At 44.4% G+C, this 16,995-nt stretch overlaps 1 protein-coding gene across 6 annotated transcripts in view; it reads left to right on the forward strand.

Moving 5' to 3' along the window:
• The window catches only part of NCALD (neurocalcin delta), a 58,025-nt gene extending 41,532 nt beyond the window's left edge, over positions 1-16,493 (forward strand). For 5 of the 6 annotated variants that reach the window (XM_005516981.3, XM_088051150.1, XM_088051148.1 and 2 more), the window contains 2 exons: positions 6,088-6,193; positions 6,409-16,493. In XM_005516981.3, coding sequence (XP_005517038.1) covers positions 6,088-6,193; positions 6,409-6,506 — 204 coding nt within the window. In that variant the 3' untranslated portion in view covers positions 6,507-16,493. The remainder of the gene's footprint in view (positions 1-6,087; positions 6,194-6,408) is intronic. The other variant, XR_015771833.1, reaches the window with a different exon arrangement.
• Positions 16,494-16,995: the final 502 nt, after the last annotated feature.

Here is a 16,995-nt window from a genome sequence, read left to right on the forward strand (position 1 = left end):
TGCATGGATATTTCTTCCCTGGGAGCTCTGTTGGGCTCGAGCACAGCAACTAACCTGCTGATAAATGTGATTAATTGAACTCTGTCAATTAATTATGATTAACTACAGTTGAACCAAATAGGTATATTAGAACAAGCAGGCAGTGAGTGTACTTTTAAGGAAGGCAGGGTCCCTCCACAATAAGAAGTTAATCTACTTTGAAATCATGTTATTATGAAGAACCAGCTCACATATTATGAAGGTATTTTGTTCGCCTAATCCCAGTGAGGTCTGTATTATTAGAATCATACTAGCTGTCTTCATGCTAGTATAGATAAACCTTATCTGAGTAGATGATGATTCTATACATAGCTTCTTTGGCTGTGTTTTCTCGTGGCGCTAGTAAGAGTCCCACATCGCTGGCTTTCTCCAAAATGTTATTGCCCTTGAGGCACATCACTCTACTGAAAGATTTAAAACATTTTTATATGGCGGTGTATTTACACAGCTTGAATCTGTGTAGTGCAGCACTGTTTAAAAAAAGAAAAGAAAAAATAAAGCCTGTTATCGAGATCCTTTCCTTTCCCTGAAAGTTTTGAAGTGCTAACAATGTACTGTTTTATTCAGACTTAGATTTGCACTGAAAACCAAGGGAAAGTAATGCAAACAAATTGCAGGCTGTGATACAAGCTGCATGTAGGGACTCAGCCTAATGGGTGATGCTCCTGTCTTTCTACCACGGCCCTTCTCACTTCCTCCAGTGGCCAGTACCAGCACTTGCACTGCTTCAGCAAGACCAGATCCAAAGCTCAGCTGCAAATCTAGAGTTTGTTGTCTTTCACATAGTCTGTTTTTTGTTCCTGTGTCTGAGTTGAGGAGCAGGACCTCCCTGTCTGTGCCATGAGAAGCCCCATGGAATATTTGCATGAAAAGATCCTCTGTTCCTTACAAATCTTCCTCTCCCCCAGGCAGGGTAAACAACCTGACAATTATTGTTTTTCTGGCTGTATATCTCCTCGTGAAAAAACAAAAAGAATCCCAAAAGAACTAAAGTAGTACATAGGAAACACAAGGAGCCAAAGCCAGGAGACTGCCTGTTCCTCTGGAGGAGGAGACACCCCGGGGGCTGCAGGACCCCTCACTGCTGTCAAGGAGCCTGGGAAGGCACTTTGTGCCAACAGGAAGCACAAACCTCCAGGCAAGGAGATCTACCAACAGGCAGAACAAGGCCACAAATTTGTTCATGTCACATGAAATGAAAATATTGGTGGCTGGATTTTCTGTAGTGAAAACTAGGACCAGCAAAGCTGGAAGCTTTTTCCAGTTACCCCAGATCTGCTTGCCAGCAAGGCTAGAGAATGAAATACTCTGCCTCCTCTTCATATTTATGTCAGTATCAAATCATAGCATTGTCTTTTACAGCCATGATGCCATCATCAAACAAAATTGCAGTTTGGGGATCACTGTAGGGCAGCATTCTGTCAGCACACATATCCAACCCTGAGCAGCACTCTGGCTGTGCACAGCCCTCAGCCCGGCTCTCCAGCAATCCCTCTGCACTGCTTGGGAGGTTTGGCTCCCTCCTCCTTTCAGACTGAACCAGAAACTCAACTTCATGATGCTTATAATCTCACCTCATTTTGAGGGACCCAATTTTGAGGGACCACACAAAAAGCAATTATGGAAGTGAAGAGCCTGAAAACCAGTTATTTCTGTACCATAGACTTTCAGCAATTTTTAAACCAAGAAAGCTGCCTTTTCTGTGATGGAGCTTCCCGTAAGGCAGCTCTCACCCTTTTCTCTTCTTCCAGGTTGTTTTGAGTGCACTGAGTGCATTGGTCTCTCTGCATTGCACTGGTCACCAGGAGCTCCTCCCAGTGGGATGGGATTTGTCGTGTAGTCTCTGGAAACATGTTCAGCTGATGTCTGAAACTGAAGTAGATGAGAATATTTTCTTGCTTTGTTGAGAGGTTCCTTTGATGTAGAGTGATTAGATACAAAAAGCCAGCAGACAACTCTCACTTTCATTTAGGAAAGATGATTATTTTTTCATATGGAATGACAGGATTCTGTATCAAATGTCTTCCTGGGGGCCCTCAGCCATCACAATTTTTCTGAGAGTGAAAATCAGAACTCTCACATATCTCTGATATATGTCTCAAAGGAACCTTTTGCAAGTCCCTTATCTAGCATACATTTGCAAATTGATAGAGCAGGATTATGTTTTCACTGGGATTTTTGCCTGAGACAATACATCAAAATGAATGCTAAAAGAAACATCTTTAGTCTAAAAGTCTGTGTTTCACAGAAAAATACTGTCCCTGTTACTATGGGATTACTGTATTTTACATAGCATAGGGGCAAGGCACACTTTTCTTCTTTTTCAGTCTGCTTTTCTTGGTGCTTTGAAAGCCTTCTCTCTGCAGTGATTTTCACTGTTGTGCTGATGCTTCCTTGCATTTTCTTTCCATTGCTCTGGCCTAATCTAAGAGCAGTGCAGGCAATGCAGGCATTGCATTAAGGAGCCTGAGGTAACAGTGGTAGCAGCAGCACTGGAACAGCAGAAATGCTGGTTAAGATGTCCCACAGGAGCCCTCCTGACTGCCAGCTGCCAAGGAGATGAAGGTGAACGGTCCATAGCAGCTTTCTAAGGCCTGTTTTCCTTGGAAAGGAATGTGCTAGATGGCAAAGCACCTGCATTCCTTTAAGCACCATCATGCCCTTAACCACACAGGCACTGCCCAGTGCACTCACCATGTCCATGAGCATCCCTAGGCCGGACTCCAAAAAACCCTGCTTAGAGATCCACATGGATCTGCACAGGACTGAAGGACTTTAGTGGTGGGCTGACAGTTGTAGAGCCTCAAGAAAAGAAGGTCCATGGGATACTGCTACACTTCCCAGGCACAGCACATCTGCACACTGCTGTGGGAAGAGGCTTCATAGCCTGCCCTCTTGACAGACCTTGTCACAGTTCCTCTCAGATTCATGTCTCAGGCTTTTCAAGTCTCCCATATGTTTACCTATAATCTAAATAGCCCAGTCCACTCAAAAATAGCTGCAAACCAGTTAGAAGATCTGTTCCCTTTGCTGAAACAGGACATATTTGGCTAGTCTCTTAAAATAAGAGTTCAAATGAGAGATGGAAACCTTGTTCTAAGGATACATTTTTTTCACTGTATGGACTCAAAAGGCATTTTAAGAATACTGAGCAGAGACAAGAATAACACTTTCAGTTTAATAAAAACAGAGCACACACGTTTCTCTTGCTGGGATAGCTTATTTGCAAACCAGGAAGAAACAGAAGCTGGTATGGGAAGAAGCAAAAGCTGATATGGCTCTGTAAAGACAGTGTCAAAAATCTCCATGAGATTAAGAGGAAAAACATCTTTTTCAGGCCAGTCATTCACTTCATGAGACTTCTAGCCATCAGAATTTATTTCAACAGAGTAAAAAGGATCAATTGAAAATGTGTGCTGTCATTTCTGCTGCCATCACCATAATGAGTTTTTTGACAGTTTGCCAAATCCACCAGGAAAATGCAGCCCTCACCAAAGCTTCTGGCTTGAGTGCAGCAGTGGCAGCCAGGAGCTGGGAGAAAAACCTGTGAGAATGGGCAAAGGGATGAGATTTGCTCTAAAATCACCCACTGCTGCTCATCCACATGGAGTTGGAAAATCAAAGGAGACAGTTCAGCAGGGCAGCAGACGAATCTGGAGCCTGTGCTTGCTCCAGTGACGTACACAGGGCTCTGGAGGCACAACTTCCTGGTGGCATTCCAGGGTGCCAGGGAGCTCTAAGGAGCACTCCTGATAGAAGTTCACCTATTAAAGCTGCCCTGACTCAGGAGACTGCAGACAGGTATCAACTTCCAGTGCTGAATGCCCCTAGTGGTTTTCAGCCCAGGTTCTGGGAGGCAGAGGAGTCGCACTCCATGGGGAGTGGAACCCCTGCAGCCTTTCAGTCCCAGGTCTTAACCCGGGGTTAGTACAGTCCAGCTCTATGTAATCATCCCAGGAAACCAAATTCCTTTCAGAGCTTGCTCTTTCAAACATACAATAAAGAGTTTTGTGTAGCTGCACTGAATTAGTATGGGGCAAATCTCAAGATTCTTAATCAGCTTTAGCTGGCTTTTACTTTGGGAAAACTTCCCAATGAACTTCTGAGTAAGGACATAAGAATTTGTCCAGAGTAACCATTTTCAGCATGAAAGGAACGCTTACTATGTTATTCCCATCTGGCTTTCCTAGAATATCTCATCTGTTATTCCCTTCACACGCCTCTGTGAAAAGGACCCTGTAGGATGAAGTCATCCTGAAGTGCTTTTTTTGTCCTAAAAATCTGCATATTCTTACTATGGTTACTTTGATCAGGGTAAACATGCCCCCCACTCCCAGTCTGGGACATTCCTCCCACACTTTCAATGCAGATTCTCTGCTTCGCCGTCCTCTCACCCAGAGAGAGGGAGTGACCCCTCCACCTCTCTTCCTACCCCAGACAAAAGCCAGACAGCTTCAAATGCTTAAGCACTGGCAGATTTATAGGCCTCATCTCTGCTGTGACCCTTGCAAGCCTTGCATGCTGATGAGGATCAGCAAGGTCTAAATTCTTACTGTCCACCCTCTCCATTTTCTTCCTTCCCTATTGCCTCCTTCCCCCAGCTCCTTCATCCCTGTGTTTACACACTTGCATGTTCATCCTTTCTTCTGTGCTCCTGGTATCAGAGTATCATGGTTGTGTGGGCAGCATCCCTGCCTCTACAGAGGCTCTGCCCAGTACTCTGGAACACTAATTCTCCTGGGAGATGTGAAGGGTGAGCTGTTGGCAGAGGAGAAGCCACCAAGATGGCCAAGGAAGCGGATGCTCCCTAGTCTGAGTGTAAAATGTCTGTGCTGCTTTAGTGGCATCATCCATCTGTGCTCTTACATTCCTGGAGCCAGTCCTTGGGGATCCTGAGCCAGATGATCTGAGCTGCTAGGCAGAGTGCCTTCATGAAGGGAAAGAGGGGAGAGGGATAACCCAATGAGAAATCTTGGCTTGCACCAAGGACCCCCCCTGCCAAAGCAGGAGGAAAGGAAGAACAAATAACTAAAGCAGTGAGGTGACAGCCAATGAGTTGCAGCAGGCAGCGGAAGGGGCCAGTTGGACCAGGACAACGCTGCCTTGGGCTGGGATGTGCTGCCCCTCCACATGGCTGGGAGGAGCCCCAAGGCCACCACCCTGCAGCCCCCCGAGCGCTGCTGCTCTCCCAGGTGTGGCAGCGCCGAGATACCTAACACAAAGCCCTGGTGTGTCCTGGTGCTGCATGCTCGTGTGTGCCACAAAGTTTGGATAACCAGTGCAAAGACAGATCCTCATCCTTGTTTTAAAATTAACATCACCCCTCCTTCAGTGGCAGCTAGTACCAGAGGTGACTTTGTCTGTGCAGAGAATAGCTATGTGTGGTAGTGGCACTCTGGAGGACCAGAACATCTGGTCTCTGTGGAGCGAATTGTGAAAGGGATTTTGAGCTGTGCACACGCACCAACCCCCAGTGAAAAGGCCACCTCCTTGATAGTCCAATCTTCGTTATCTGTGAAATGCAGCAAATGCAAGAAGTGAGTCACTGCTCTGCCCACAGATAGGATGCTGACAGAGAGGGAGGGATGGAAAGGAGATGGGGAAGAAGCAAAGGCAGGGTGAGAAGACAGGTGTGGTGAGGATGAAGCCTGTGTGGCCAAAGCAGGGAGATTCATCACAGCACGGGACAAGACTGTGGTGATCTGGCTGTTCCTCCAACCTCTGGGAGCTGCCATTGCCTTTTATGTTGTACAAATGATAAATTTGTCCAAAGACTGTTTTAATAAGGAAAAATGTAGCCTTAGTCCAAACCCAGATGGTGTTTGGCTATGACTAGATAAAGAAACACAGTATTTCATAAAAGAGTGTCCCACTGAAGAGGGAAGCTGCATGCACTGGTGCCACCCAACACCCTTCAGCATCCAAAGAGCAGGTCTTGCTGGTGCTCTGAGGATATTTTCTTCCTGTTTCTGTCACAAGAAGATCATCGTACTCTTGCATCAAGATAATGTGCTTCTTACCAGCTCTCTGCTCCTGTCTATTGCACAGGCAATCTATAAGATGGTTTCTTCTGTAATGAAGATGCCAGAAGATGAGTCAACACCAGAGAAGAGGACTGAGAAGATCTTCCGCCAGATGGACACCAACCGTGATGGTAGGCACCGTCCGGGAGGGGTGGCTGGGGTGTCCTGACACACGGGACCATCTGCGAGTCCAACAGGGTGAGGGCAGGCACGACTTCGCCTTGCAGGGTTGCCTTCCCAGGGATTTTCCTGGCTTCCCCAGCATCCTTCCATCATGCTTGTCCAGAGGCTTGGCAGGTGCGCTGCACCCCACCACATGTGCTGAGTAAACATGTTTCTTTTCTAGGAAAGCTCTCTCTGGAAGAGTTCATCCGAGGTGCCAAGAGTGATCCGTCCATAGTCCGTCTCCTGCAGTGTGATCCCAGCAGTGCCGGGCAGTTCTGAACCTGTCCTTTGGATGAATTATGTATCTGCTTTTTTTTTTTTTTTTTCTTGCCAAACAGCATTCATGGTAGTGTTGCCTCTGTATGGCCAATTATTGCCTTCATTTGTGGCATCTTATAGCTTATTTTGTTGTGGATTAATTATAAGAATGCTGAATTGCTCTTAACAATTTGTCCAGAGCACGGGCGGTACTGTTTTAAACAGATAATGTAGTGTTATCATTGTTTTTAAAATTTCATTTTGTTTGTTTGTTTGTTTGTTTGCATCTGTTTTGGAAAGTATGTGTTGAGGAGGAGTAAACCAACAACAAACCCCTTGGCAGCAAGACTCACTGACAGATTTTAGATTGCTGCTTTAGTTGTTAGGTATTCACCTGCAGGACCTGAATGTGTAGTAAGGCTGAACCAAAGGGGTTGTGATGGGTGGGGTAGGATTCACCTGGAACCTCCTCTCCTGTCCAGGAGGCACCAGTTAAGATCAAAGACAGGACTGGGAAGAAGTATGAAAGTGCAAAATGTGTGTGGGGTGTATCATCCACTCCTATGCCTTGTTGCTTCAATGCTGTGAACACTTTCTGGGTTGTGAAGGAGAAGGGACAAAATGAAAGTTGACATTTTTTTACTAGGTTTACAGTGGTTGATGTCATATGGCTTTATCTGAAAATTCAGCAATTTGCAATCCTGATCTCCAAATCCACAACTGACAATACCTCTTGCCATTTGGGATCAGCAAAAGCAGACACAGATATGAAAAGCTGGGTCTTGACAATGAATTTAAGGGAGATAGATGTTGAATGTGAAATTTTCAGGTTAGTAATAAAGCAGTTGCTACTAGGGAGAGTGGACATTCACGTGAGGAGCTCACGGACACCTGCAAGCAGCTCCAGCTAAGGCACATCTGAGCATAGCAGGAAGTTTTGGGGGTGTTTTTGTCTCTCTCCATGTAGCTAACTGAGTTTCTGGGCCTGCTCTTAGGGGAAGGCTGTCATCAAAACTTGTTTTAAACATAAAATTGTAGCATTTATATTTCATTTATTTTAGTAAAGTTCAAAAAATCTGTACTGAAATGAGGAAATGGTACGCTTTATGATATATTTATATATATAAAAATTAAAACAAAAAAAGATCAGCTCTTGAGAGAAATGTTGAATGTTTATCTTTCCGCCTAGGTGCAGGAGTTCTGAAAATTTGCTGCTGCAAAATTTTACCCTTTGGTCAAAGTTGCTGTATGCAAAGCTAGTACACGTGGGATTTCTTAGGGACTTTACAAGTACTGTTGCAAAAGAAAAGCTGGAAAAGCTTTAGCAACAGGAGGCATTATGCTGACTAAATTGGCATTAATCAGTCATTAGCTACGTCTGCTTTGTGATTCTGTTGGAGAGCTACCCATGCAGGCAGTGCACGGTGTTGGGAATTCATGAGCTCGTTAGAGTAACCTTTGTCTGACAGGCAAAGTTGGCATTTTGTCAAGTGACCTTGTCGATGCTAATCCCCAGTAGCCTTAATTTAAAATAAACCAAGTAAAAGAAGTCTGCTCTGCAGATGATGATTAGCTAAGTACTAATTAGAAGTCATGAATAAGTAGTTGAGCATAAATAATCTTCTGTGGAACACTAGCTAGCATGTACAATAACTGACAGAAGCAATCTTATACTTAATTTTTTCCATACCATTTGCTTTGCCAGGTGTGAAGGGCAAAGCACGTTAAGAGAAAATAAAAGTAAATTGAAAATAACATTGTTAATCAGTTGTACTAAAATTTTTATGAGTGGCTAATGACACTCAATAAATGTCTTCAAGTACACATCTTTGTCTCAAACAATCATAAAAATCCAGTTGATTATATATTTCCATTACATTCATCAAAATACTGAGCTGAGATGGGCGTGGGAAAATAAGAAAGCAAAGGGGGCCCAACCACAGACGCAAACAGATTTTAATATCCAGCACTTTCAGGTGTTATGAGCAACACTGGCAAGTTTTGCACCAATTCTTCTGGTTGATGAAAATGTTCTCTTATCTCCTTCTCCCAAAACTTAATTAGACACCATGTGCACAAATCTAACCCTTTGAAGGACAGTCTGTGCCTACCTTCTTGAAGGCAATTTTCTGCTTTACCTGGAGAGGTTCTGGCCCTCTCTCCCATATCCATCACCCTGTGGATTTTGAAAGTCATGTACCTTAGGGTTGTTTTTCAGCAGAAGAAGCCTGGCCAGACTGCTGAAGGAAGGTCAGTGGGTGTGCACTGACCAACACACCGCTCTGCCAGCTGGGAATGACCAGTGCCGCCGTTCCATCACCACCCTGTGCTGGCAGGACAAGGTGACACCAGAGGATCCCTGCCAAGCTTCCAAGCTCCTGGCTCAGTGCAGACACCCACGTCCAAAGCAGCCCAGACCTATGGAAGCTGGCATTTACTGAAGGTGAACTCAGATACCTTCTACGGTTCCATCTTCTTAATGCTGACAGCAGTTGCATGTGACTGAAGCTTTTAAAATGTTGCCTTTTATTTAAGTGACTGCATACCACCTCCTTTTCATTGTACAAGACACTTCTGGCTCAGAACCTAATCTCTCAGTTTGTTTTTGCTCAGTAGTTTTGGGGTGTTGAGGCCAGGCTCACCTCCTTTGTTACTCCCGTACAACACGTGTTTGAAAGCACAACGTGTGCTGTGACCCCAGGCCAGCAGACATGTAATGCTTCCCACAGTTCACGAAATTTGGAATAGTAAGAATTAGCTTACAGCTGCAGAGGGCATAGCTGCAGAAAAGACTATTGTATAAACATTTACAGAGTGAGCTAAGGTTATTCTTTTACCTGACTACCACTAATGATTGGTATTATTTTAAATTATTAACAATCCCTTTCTTTCTCTGCATTGCATGTACTTAAAGAGTGATTTGTAGCTGAAGTTGTGATGGGAACATCTGCAGACCTCAAATCAGCAGGACAGCAGTGGTGTGCTGTGCCTCAGATTGAAATTTTCTGCTTTGCTGTCATTTGCATTTGTAATCATAACTGCCTTCATAAAGCTTTTGAAGGCAAAGTGGTGTATCCTGTATAAAATAGCACAGTCAGTCAGACTTTTGAGTGATTCATTAGCAATAACTCCACACAGGAAGGATGGCAGACAGCACACACTATTTCATATCACTTCTCAATTTTGTAGATGCGTTCTCTAGTTTTATTTGCATGTGCAAGAGGCAGTCTTCACTATGTGTTGTCCAAAGGAATTAATGAGTTCATCTCACAATCTGTAGATTGAAGTAATGGAAAATGCAAGTCCCATTTGTCTGGTGTTCCCAGTCAGTTTGTCAAACTCTGGGCCAGAAGATGTGAAATGGGGACTATGACTTGTGAGTTTTGCAGTAGCCTCTCTTTGTTTCAGGATGCATTGGGAAGGGAAAGGGGAAAACAACCATTTTAAAACCAGCATATATGTTCTTGTAAGCACTTAGAGTTTGAGAGGGACTGAAGAAATATTTATGTTTCAACATTATTTGAAGCCCTGTCAGTTCACAGTTCAATGATCTTCCTGGGGTATCCAGAGCTATGCTGTTCCCTTGCAGTTCTTAGGAGCTTTAAAGATTTTTATCTTCTTCCTGGGGCATTCTGTCCTTTGTTGCTCTGTGTTACAAGGCATGACCTCCACATTTTCTGCTGCTTAAAACAGTAAGCCAGAAGTGTGTAAATTTCGTAGCTGGATGAGGTCTGTGTGCAGAAATATTGCACACCAGCACAGGAAGTAATCACACATGACCAAGTCCCCGTGGTTTGAACGCTGCCCCTGGGGGATGAGCCCCAGGACTTCTCTCTTCACTGATGGCAAAAGTGCAATAATGCGGCTTAGCTTGATTTTCTTTCACTGCAGATCAGGTTAAGTCGCATTACCTTGCATTTGCTGTGGGCAGAACCTTGTCTCAGCTGACTCATGGAAACTTGGTGAACTGTGGTAACTTGATGTTGAGCCCTAATCTGCAGACTAAGCTGAGGTGAGAAGATGGCCTTGGCCATACATCTCTGTACATGTGAACCAGAGAACACGGTGACAAGTGGCAGGTCCCTGGGACATGTGGCAGTGAGAAGGGAGTCTCCAGCCTCAGAACAAATGCCCTAAGCTGAGCTGCCTCCTTCTTTTAAAACTCTCTCCTTTTTTAGCACTGCTGGTGTAAAATGCAACATGATAGCAATATAGTAGGTCAGGATCAAGGAGGTATCTTTCAAGGGTTTCATTTTGCAGTTTAGCCTACAAGTGCCAAGTGGAACAATCAGACAAGTCTGATTGTTGGCTGGACAAGTCTTCCTGTACACCAGCACCTCCTTTTGTCTTTCTCATGGTGCTCCCTCGGTTTCCTGGCATGGCAGTCCTGGGCTCAGCAGTTAGGTGTCGGGTACCTGGTGCAATAACAGTGGAGAAGAATATTTCACCTGCCCTTTGCAGAAGTATTTGGATGCATTATTTGCTCTGTGTCTTACTAAGCAGGATCTCATGTAGGAGTCCTAAAGTGGGGAAACTTGGTTTTCTTGGTATCACAGGCAGAACTTGTGCTTAGAAATGCAGAGAAACTTGGAAAGTGCCAGAGAGCTGAGCAGTGCTCAGAGCTGCATGCAGTTTGCCACTGATTGTGCAGTAGGCAGATAAGTTAAACAGCAGTGATACATCAGACACGTGGTGTGATGTGTTTCGAGATAGGGCTTGACTAGAAATGGCACCTTCTATATGAGCAGCTCAGTCTGCTGTGTATTCTGTCAGAGGCGCTGACAAAATACTCTCTAAAATTAAGCAGCAGAGCTGCTCACCGTACCCTGGCAGGCATTGAACAAACAGCTCCCAGGATGAACATAAGGTTTTCCCTAAGTGCAGCTGAGGACAAAACATTGCCTGTAGGAGTTCATTCCTGGTCATGGTAGAAAAGAAGAAGGGAAAGCTCCGTTGACTCTCAAAGCCCAAGTGTCATTTTGCAGGCTAGGGACGGTGGAATGAACATCTGTGTTAGCAGGGATTGTAAACTGGCATGAAAATCAGTGACATTAGAAACCAGGACTACTGTTGAGGGACTGCAGAAGCCATTAGGTGCCTCTGGCCTACAGAGCAGTAGAACTCTCAGTTGGATGTGCAGTCAATCTCCTTGCCCCTTGCAGAAACTATCCCTGTCTACTATGGGTATCTAAACAGCATCCCTTATTCCATCCTGGCTTTTGCTGCTGTTGTTTCCAAATTATCCATGCTGAGAAGTTGTTTCCAGGGTGAGGATTTTCACAGGATAAGGCATAAAGCTTTCCAGATGTACTGTCCACATCTTAACAAGCTGGAAAGGCCAGATGCAAGAGGCTTCTCATCGTTTCCCACAGGTTGTATTATTTTAATGTGTATCTGGGATTAAGCTATCACTTGTAAAATGCTGACTAATAAGCAAAGCAAAAAAATAGCCTGAGTTGTAGTCAACAATGTGGAAAGACTAGAAAAATTAAAAACTGTAAAGACATCCCTGCCTGTAGCCCAGGGTCTGAATTTGCACAGTGAAACCCTCTTAGCAGTAACCGCCACAGAACAGCTCCTCTATTCCAGCCCAGTCAATGGTACCTCCTGGGCTGCTTCAGCCCTGTGTGCTGAGGCTGGAGACTCTGGTTCCTGCCACAGATATGGTCATCTGAGATGATTAGGCAGGCTGAGGGCTTCAAGGCACACAGCAGCCACCCACCCTCTGCATAGTATCCACTTACTGTGCACCTGAGATGTTTTAGATCTTCCCTTCTTGCCCTGACATTATACCAAAGATGTTCTCACCTTCCCAGGGCATGTGCTCAGGGTGTCCAGCTCTCTAAGTCTTTGCAGCCGCCTCCCAGTTGCCATCCCCAGCCTCTGTGTGAACAAACAACAAACACCAGCCCTCGACCTGTGGAGGAGCCAAGCTTGATGCACTTAAGTGGAACAGCTTCTGATTTGGTTTCCCATCTTTGGTCCACCTGTGTGTACCACACTATTTATTTCCTATTATTAAGCACTGGCAGTATTAAACATCTTAAGAGCTCCCAGAACCTCTGAAACAACACAGTTTTCATTATTGTGTATGTGTTTGTCGAGGCACTTCAGACTGAACCTGCCTGGTGCTCGCTCTCCGCTGCCCTGGTTTACTCCACACAGAGCTGGATCCGTCCTGGCTGGAGCAGCACCTCCCTACTCATCCCCCTGCAGCATGCAGTGCCCCAGTCCTGCAGGAGCACCCAGATGATGTGGACCAAGAGATAATTTTGGCATAGTTATATCAGGTAGAAACTCTTCCTGCTATCTGTCAAGTGGGGGTGTGACCTCTGGTTTTCTCCTCTCTGGGGACAGGGGTTTCAGTGTTCAGGGTTGGCCTCGTGTTTCCCCACCAAATGGGATGACAGGATGATGGTGATTAGTAAACCCACCTGAGAAAATCCTCATAGAGTCTAAACTTAATTTGTGCTGTTCATTGGCTGCACTCAGAGGGAAGATTAATGGGTCCAGTGTGGTGGTTTGGGGGAGAATTTGCAGTTCTTTGCTACCAGAACCTTTTTATTTCCTGTCATTCCCATTTCCAGGGCAACCAAATAGCTTTTTATTAGTATCTGGAAGAAAGAGAAAAATCAAATCCAGGGTTTCAGTCCAATAAGGATTTAAGGAAGCTTAGTAAAGACATCATGCTCAATGTTAGTCATACAAACGTTCCATAAAATCATGTTTCGTTGGTATTTTGTGTTTAATTTTCTTATTCATGTTTTAGGCACGTTTGTGATTTATTTCATTATTTTGGATCCCCTTAGATTCAGCCCTGCTGGTCCTTCAGCTCTTATGCAGAAGTTCCAAATGGTCCCAAGAGCAGAACTGACAGAGCAATTACTAGCAAGGTAGGCACACTGTGCCTGATAAAAATGAAGAGCTTAATTAACTTTGGGATCTTTTTGTATGCGCACTTGCTTCAAGGAGACAAATTGAGCTGCATTTCAATATGTTTATCTCTTCCATTTGCTCACTTCAATACCACCTAAGCAGCCTTGTAGTTAATATTTGTATATTCAGCATTATTTTGCTCTTGAACCTGAAGTGACCAATATTGTCTTCCTCTGACAGGAGTACTTAATTCCTTTTATTTTTAAATATTGCTGAGTGATGTGATGGATGCAAAAGTAGTTACACATTTGTGTGCTTGCTTTGGCTGTGATAGAGTTAATTTTCCTCACAGTAGCTAGAATGAGGATCAGTTTTGGATTTGTGCTAGAAACTGTGTTGATAACAGAGGGATGTTTTCATTATTGCTGAGCAGTGCTCACATGGTGTAGAGGACTTTTCTGCTTCCCACCCCATCAGCAAGGGAGATTGCACAAGGAGCTGGGATGGGACACAGCCAGGACAACTGACCCCAGCTGACCCCAGGGACACTCCAGACCATGGTGTCATGCTCAGTATATAAAGAGGTTGGGGAAAGAAGGAGGGAGGGTGACAAGTGCAGAGTGATATCATTTGTCTTCCCAAGTCACCATTACCTGTGATGGAGCCCTGTTTTTCTGGGGATGGCTGAACACCTGCCTGCCCATGGGAATTGGAGAATGAATGCTTTGCTTTGCTTGTGCATGGGGCTTTTGTGTTCCCTACTAAACTGTCTTTATCTCAACCTATGGCTTTTCTCACTTTAACCCTTCCAATTCTCTTCTCCATCCCACTAGAAGGGAGTGAATGAGTGGCTTTGTGGGACTTAGTTGCTGGCTGGGATTAAATCACAATTTGTTTCAATTTGGGCAGATATTTTTGATGCTGTAGGAACTAATAAATTGAGATAAAACATGGCTAAGAGCTGAATGGATCAAAGTGTCCAGTTCCTATTTAAGTCCATGACCATTCCACAGGGAGAGCTTTTGCTGTTCCCTCAGGCTGTTGCCTCATTGCAGCATAGAGTAGACAAAACAAATGGAACTTTTAATGATCTACCACAAGCAACTGCAGCAGCATGGAGTTCAGTATATCCTGTGTCTTGGCAAAATCAGATACCTCTCTAGATGAATGCTTTGTAAGCAAACCTACATATCCTAAGGAAGATTTTTACTATTCAGAAAGGAGAGGGACAACTATGAATTAAAATAATTTGGTCCGCGTATTTTTCTTACGGCTGGCTAGAATTGCAAGTGTCCTGTGTGTTGTTGCCTATAGCTGTTGTGATGTGTTAATTTACCCCCCTGATTCTGTTGTAAGCTCATCTGGTGGTATCCTGAGTCTCCAGCTGGTTCTCCGCCAGACAAAGCCCATGAGAAGGACGTGTAGAGCAGCCCTCAGGCACACCAGGGGCAGCTTCTGGGGATGTGGCCCTGTGCTGTTCCATGCTTTGGGAGTCTGTACCTACAGAGCAACATGTTAAACCTACCTGATAAAATCAAAGTAGATGATTGGGCCACTGAAGGAGACGGAGAATTTGGCAGAGGGTTGTGTATTATGTTTTGTGCCCCCCAGCAGGTGCATGGTTCCCCCAGCTATTAACTTCCAGTTAGGACCTTTCCTGAGCTCTTAGTGTTAGAATAGTTTTCTTATGCTGATAATGTATTTGTGTTATGCAACGTACTCAGAAAACAGAAGATTATCTCTCTATGACTGTCCTCTCCTCTCGAGAAGTTGTTCTCCTTTGTACATATGATATGCAGAATGTATGGGAGTCTTACCAGCGTTGGTTTGCATTTTTAAGACTGTACTAAATAATGTGTGATACTATTGTGTTTTTGTAGTGGCATCTTTGATGTAAGATGTAAAAACTATTTAATTTTTTTTGTTGTTGTTGTTATTGTTCAGCTTTTAGAGCTAGCACCAAGGACTGCATGTTCACTAGAATCAGCCTTTTTCAGGGGCTGTCATAGCTGCACGCAGGCACCGGTGTTTCCCCCGGCACGTAGCACCTGCGTTCTTCTTTTAATAGGGGTCAGTTTTGAGTGGAAACTAATTCTTCCTGAAAAGTCTAGTTTTGTCTTTCCCTCTCTCAGACTGAAGCTTCCCCCTCCCATGCTGTGTGCCAGCCCTGGCCCCAGGAGAAGACCTGGGAGGAATGTCTCCTGACCCGGGGCACCCCGCTGGCATCAGGCTCCCTCACCCCATAGCTCACCCAATGCATGTTCCTTGGAATTTGGTTTTCCTTGGAACAGCTGGCTGTACTAGCACAAAAACAGTGGGTTCACATTGCAAGAAAACTTGTGCAAGTGACTTTAAAATTAATTGACTTTAAAATTGAGGGGAATTAAGGAAGAGCCTGAGCAGCAATTTTAGGGTCAGAATCTTATTGGGGTGCTTAATATAGCAAGAATGTGGGGTCAGTCCCTAAAAGACAGGACCATTTGAATGGCTTAGGTCTACATTTCTTGTCAGGTTTTGAGATTGAAGTGGGGCTCAGATCCAGCCTTTCAGGCAGGGTTAACTTACTAGATAGACTGAGTCTGAGCTCCTACTCCAGATTGTGTGGTGGGCCAAAAGACAAGACATGCTGCAGCTTAGGAGTTATTTTAATTTCAGGGTTCTTTTTTTTCTTTTTAATGAAGAAAGAAGTTCAAACTGCACCTGGCAAAATGACTGACTTCAAAAGCATGTTTTTCCTCATTATATAGACACTCACAAAACAGCATTGTGTGGCTAAAAAGGCACATTTGTGACAGTTTCTTTCCGAGTGCCAAAATATATAAGCAGTATTGTTTGAAGGGAAATAAAAATTTTTTTACTGTATTGTTATTATTGTTGAACAAATATATTGTTTTTAAATGTTAGATTTTGAAGACTTTTGTATTGTAAATTGTTTTGTGACACGGTGCTTTTTCATACTGGAATTACTGATTGCACCTAAATATGAATTACTGCTTTCTTATATAAATATGTGACCTTGAACAATCTTGATGAAAACCAATGTGTGGTGGATACCAACAGTTCAAAAAAGATTCACCTACTGAAATCCCCTGAATGTTCTTTCCTACTAATAAACATTCTGCTGCAGCTAGCCATGGTCTATGCACTTTACTCTCTTCACGGTGGAGCCTTAAAGCCCCATGATCTGGGGAGAAAACCCCAGAGAAGCCTTTGCCTGCTGCCTTCACAGCTCCTGTCCCACTCACTGCTGTGGGCACAGTCAGCAGCCAGGAAAGCCAGCGTGGAGGGCTCAGCCAGGGCTTGTGCACGGGTGCTGGGTGCTCCACTGCTAACAGTTTTACTCCAGCAGCTAAAGGCAGCAGCTGGGCAAGGAGTAGGATATCAGGGTTATAAAAGCAAAAGGACAGCACAAGGCTGAAAGCCCTGGTCCTCTGAAGCTGGAAAGAACAGCTTAGCTGATTGACAGCAACTTTACCTGCTACAGATAAATCCCTTTTGAGGTTTAGGGGACTTTTTTACCCCCTAATGACTAGCACACCATCAAGGGAGCAGGACGTGGCAAGGGAGCATGGGCTGGCCGTGGTTAGTTGCCCTGAGATGTGGATGATGAGGGGGCAGTAGAGCTTGTCACAGC

The sequence above is a fragment of the Pseudopodoces humilis genome, chromosome 1 (genome assembly GCF_049639895.1).
Source record: "Pseudopodoces humilis isolate 2021_Gansu_Grassland_sample_001 chromosome 1, ASM4963989v1, whole genome shotgun sequence".
Lineage (NCBI taxonomy): Eukaryota > Metazoa > Chordata > Aves > Passeriformes > Paridae > Pseudopodoces > Pseudopodoces humilis.